The sequence below is a fragment of the Frankliniella occidentalis genome, unplaced genomic scaffold (assembly GCF_000697945.3).
Source record: "Frankliniella occidentalis isolate FOCC.00 unplaced genomic scaffold, Focc_3.1 Scaffold24, whole genome shotgun sequence".
Classification (NCBI taxonomy): domain Eukaryota; kingdom Metazoa; phylum Arthropoda; class Insecta; order Thysanoptera; family Thripidae; genus Frankliniella; species Frankliniella occidentalis.
The window spans coordinates 1,092,000-1,096,671 of NW_026267154.1; the positions used below are offsets into that span (position 1 = coordinate 1,092,000).

Sequence of the window (4,672 nt, forward strand, 5' to 3'; positions counted from 1 at the left end):
GGGGGGGGGGTGCACTGTCAATTGGCTACATTCAGGGTGTTTGTGACTCAAATTGCCTGCCTTTTATGCTGATATCGAGAGTCTACAGGGTTTTTTTTCTTAGTTCTTTCTTAGTTTCTTAGTTAACATGGCACTGATACACTTCTACTTTTTAGGGCCAATAAGCTGATGGTGTTGGTGGAAATCCGGAGGTAATCCAAGGTAACTCGGGGTGATCCAACAGTAATCCAGGGTTGATCGCGGTGATCCGGGGGTGATCCCGTACGAAAAATATTAGTCCGGCATCAGTCCGTTTTCGGTCCGGAAAGAGTCCGCACCCCAGTGGACCAGTCCGCGTTCGATCCGTCGTGCACCGGACTAGTCCGCTTTTAGTACCCCCGGGCGTGCGGACCGAGGGGTCGTCAACTTCGATATTCCTCCGTACACGAACTGATATTACCTCAAATATTACATCAATATTAGCCATATTACTGGTAATATTACCTCGATATTACACATTTTTCTAGAATTATGACGTCACAGCTTGAAAATTGGCTCAATATTACTAATATTATTTGTAATATTCAATATTACTCCGTACACGGCCAAGGAGAGTTGAGGACCCCTCGGTGCGGACTAGTCCGCTTTGAGGTCGCACCGGCCAAGTGCGATGCCGGACCAGTACGCAGACAGTCCGTCCTCAGCGGACCAGTCCGCGGACAGTCCGCCCTCACCGGACTAGGTCGCTTTCAGTCCGCCCCATGACGGACTAGGTCGCTATCAGTCCTCCAACGGCGGACTACTGGCGGACCAGTCCGTCTTGAGTACCTACCGCAGCGGACCAGGTCGTTTTCGGTCCGCCCGGGAGCAGAGCACAGCACTGTTAAAAAGAAAGAATTGTCCGGAGCGAATCCCGAAACAAGTTTACCATGCTGTAACTTTGGAAGTTATAGGAATTTTGACCTCAAATTTTATTTGGGCCATCTACACTCTATTTTAGTAGGGCCATTTTAATTTTATTGAAATCGAAGCAAATTTTTCTGGTAACTCGTAAACGGCTTGAGCTAGGTCAAAACAGACAGCGGATTTGGCTTCGCCTCGTTCCTTACACTCTGAGATCAGTTTTCGATTTACACTGTCCTGATATTTCACTTTATATAGCGATAATAAACATTAAACTTTGCACTTTTCCCAATCAATTTTGGCACGGTAAAGGTCAGCTGTGCTACAGGTAGTCCGCTTTCAGTCTTCTCTGCGTGCGGACCAGTCCGCGATCAGTCCGGTGAGGCGGGGTTGCGCACCGAAAGCGGACTAGTTCCAGCCGGACTAGTCCGGCAAATAGGTCGGTTTTTGGTCGATCTGGCTTTTTTCGCGGACTAGTCCGCTCGCTTTGGCGGACTGATGACGGACTGTCCAACCGGACTCTTTCCGGACCGAAAACGGACTGATGCCGGACTAAACTTTTTCGTAAAGGATCCGTTGTGCCGGGGTCGCGGCACCCCGCCATCGCCTGGGCACACTTACCGAACGTGAACATCCTCAAGCTGAACGCGTCCGTCGGCAGGGCGGCCAGGGTCACGGTGTGCATCAGCCCGAGGATAATGATGTTGCTCCAGACGAGCGGCTGGCGCGCGCTGGGCGCGGGGTTCAGCCTCGCGTCCAGGGCGGCGGCGTTGGGCTTGCTGCGAGGCACCGGCCGCGGCAGGGACGCCGCGATGGTGGTGGAGCCTTCCAGGTGGGGTGGCATGGTGTGCGCTGAGGGCGACTGAGCGGCGGTGCGGGCGGGACTGGCTGGACTGCTCGGCTCCCTGCACGGGCACCCCGCGCAGGGCGCAACAAAACACGGTGACCCCCTCGAGAGGGGGCGAAGAAGGTGAACCGTTTTGTGACGTGTTGTGTAGCCGTGGGACCAGGCAAACGGTCGGAGCAGGGAACATGGCTTTTGCGAGGTCCCATCACCGTGCTAATCTGCAAGGGCGGGTCGCCCAAGGAGGGACTCGGGAGGGAAGGGTGAGGGGGTCCGCGGGGTGGCAACATGGTCGGCGGGGTCATACCCACAGCACTTAGTGAAATATGGACCCGTTCGGCCACCGACATCGTAGAGTTCCACTAGAATAACAAACAAACTCACTTTTCCAAACGACAATCCGCGACAAAAAAAATAACATACAAAAGTAAGTTGGGCAAGAGGATGTATTTCAAAATTCACAAAAAAAAGTGTGTTCTTGAGTTTGGAACATTTTAGTGCAAGTACCCTTAATAACAAAATCATAAATCGGCCAAGGCGAGCACTTTCAGAAAGTCTTTAAGGGGCTTTTGTTATTGACGTAACGTTGTGGTGGATGAGGTATTTTATTGGAGTAAAGAAGATCTGGCAGAACATCACAAGGCTTCAATTGTTCTTCGGAAGTTGTCTAATTTTCAATTGTTTTTGCAGACGATTTCTGAAAAACAAATTCAAGGCTTGTGATGTTCTGGCATGTTCTTCCTGATCTTCTTTACTCCAATAAAATGCCTCATTTGGAGGCTACTACTCTTTGAGTAAATCCGAAAGGTGCTTTTTAATTAGTTTTTTTTGAACGGCGTTATTCGCACTATAAGTTTTGGCAAGCCGTGACACTCAATACGTAGTCCAAGGACTGTAAATGACTTCACGGCAGCATGAGAGATTAGTGCTGATGTTTGAGCCGAGAGAAAAAAAAGGATTCCCGATACAAACTGTACTCGTTTTCCTCCCCAGCGCACTTCGGCTCGGCAGTCGAGTGAATCAGTGCTATTTTCCCCCTCGATTCCCACAGTTTTCTGGGTTCGCCATTGACATGGGCTCGTGGGACTGGCCGGGAGCCGGTCGGCGCGGCCGAACAGTGACATGGTTATTCATTCCCCTTTAACCGGGCTAGCTGCTGCCACTTTGAGAATCAACGTCGATTTTGCGGCGATCGACAAAAAGTCCGACATTGGACCTCTGCGGCTGCAGTCATCTCTGGCAGTAGCAAACGAGCTAAAACGTAAAACGAGCTAATATGGACTTGATTCACAGGCAAGTAAAAGTGTGATGACAATTTGATTTGACTCGGGTGCCAAAAAGTCAACAGTGGTGTTATGACATCCACGAAAGAAAATCCAATTAACATGGTCAAGAGTACATCAGTCTCGACCTTAATTTCTTATCCCTGTCGCCTAGCCCAAATTGCCCCCCCCCCCCTTCCCCTTTTTCAGAAAACTAACTTATTGACTCATTTTGAGTAATTTTTAGTAAAGTGTACACATGATTGTGTCTAGGCAAGCATTGTTGCATATTGAATGTGATTGTGTATGGTTGTGTCGATGATTGTCTCTGCGACTGTTTAAGAATGTTGGGTCAATACTAAGACAAACTTTTAAAAATAGTGTTATGTTTGTGTCCGATTTTGTGATTGTTTAAAATTTTGAGTGATTGTTTCCAATTTTGTGTGGATGTTTCCGATGGTTTGTGATTGTTTCTGATTGTGTGTGAATGTTTCCGATTATGAGTGATAGTTTCAGATTGTGTATGATTGATTATGATTGTGAGTGATAGTTTCAGATTGTGTATGATTGATTATGATTGTGAGTGATTGTTTCTGATTGTTTCAGATTCTCGAACAAATATTGTGACATGTTTCGAAACATTGTGTCAGATAAATAAATAAGTGGCGTCGACATAAAAAGCATCCACTTTCCGACCCACACAAACCACATCCAAGTGGCATCATTTCCATCATGCTTCTCTGTGTGGCTTGGACCGTCCCGGACCGTTCACGGCCCGTCCACGACGCCCCCCGCTGCCTGGTCGGGTCCTCAGCGTTGTGCAGGTCCCGGACACCCGTCGAGTCGTCGTTTTCCCTCGCGATGCGCAGGTACTCGTCGTACGGCACCTCTTGCAGGTGTTCTTCGACGCCGTGCTTGTAGTGCGAGCCGTCCCCGTGACGGAGCGCGACCCTCGCCACCAGGTCGGGCGACGCCGACTTGAGGTCGTAGGCCCAGCCGATGCGCGCGAACTGGTCCAGGAAGAGAGTGGTCAAGTTGAGGTACTTGAGCTCGGCCGCTTTGTAGTCCCAGGGGAAGATGTGGTGGTAGTTGTGCCAGCCCTCGCCCACGGCCAAGACAGACACCACGGCGTTCTCAGTCGGGTTGATGCGTCTTTCGGGGAGAAAAAAAAAATGCCATCAGGACCAGAACTTCCTGAATCAGTCGGACAGCCGTTATCGAGCTCGTACTTGTCGTAGGGGTGGGTGCCGTAGAGGTGGGCGGCGCTGTTCACCAGCCAAGTACAGTTGACGGTGTAGACGAGTCGACAGATGCAGCCCAGGATCGCGACGTACCACGGCTCGCCCCAGCCAAGCACGGGGACGAGTGTGGGCACCACCAGGCAGAAGATCAATTTGAGCACCCCGAAGTTCCTGCCGCGAGAGACGCGGGATGTTAGTTTGAGCTAGCTGACATTTATCAGCAAAATTATCATAACAAGCTTCACTGCTATTCAATACATTTCACGCAGCAAAAAGAAGAAAAAGAAACATTTACTGTTTGGAGTCATCTTCAGATATACTTTAGATATACCCAAATACTTGGGCCGATTTGCCAGAACTCATTTGACATCAGATTGGTAGGGGTGGGTGGGGAACGCTTAGTACCTGGTGTGCCACTGCACGACGGGGTCAGACTCGACGTC

At 49.9% G+C, this 4,672-nt stretch overlaps 1 protein-coding gene across 1 annotated transcript; it reads right to left on the reverse strand.

Moving 5' to 3' along the window:
* Positions 1 to 2,154: 2,154 nt before the first annotated feature.
* Positions 2,155 to 4,669, reverse strand: LOC127748979 (acyl-CoA Delta-9 desaturase-like; the record flags this gene model as incomplete). The annotated part of the gene is made up of 3 exons (XM_052265106.1): positions 2,155 to 4,140; positions 4,218 to 4,400; positions 4,635 to 4,669. Coding segments are annotated over 3 exons (768 nt in total), but the record flags the coding sequence as incomplete, so codon positions are not given.
* Positions 4,670 to 4,672: the final 3 nt, after the last annotated feature.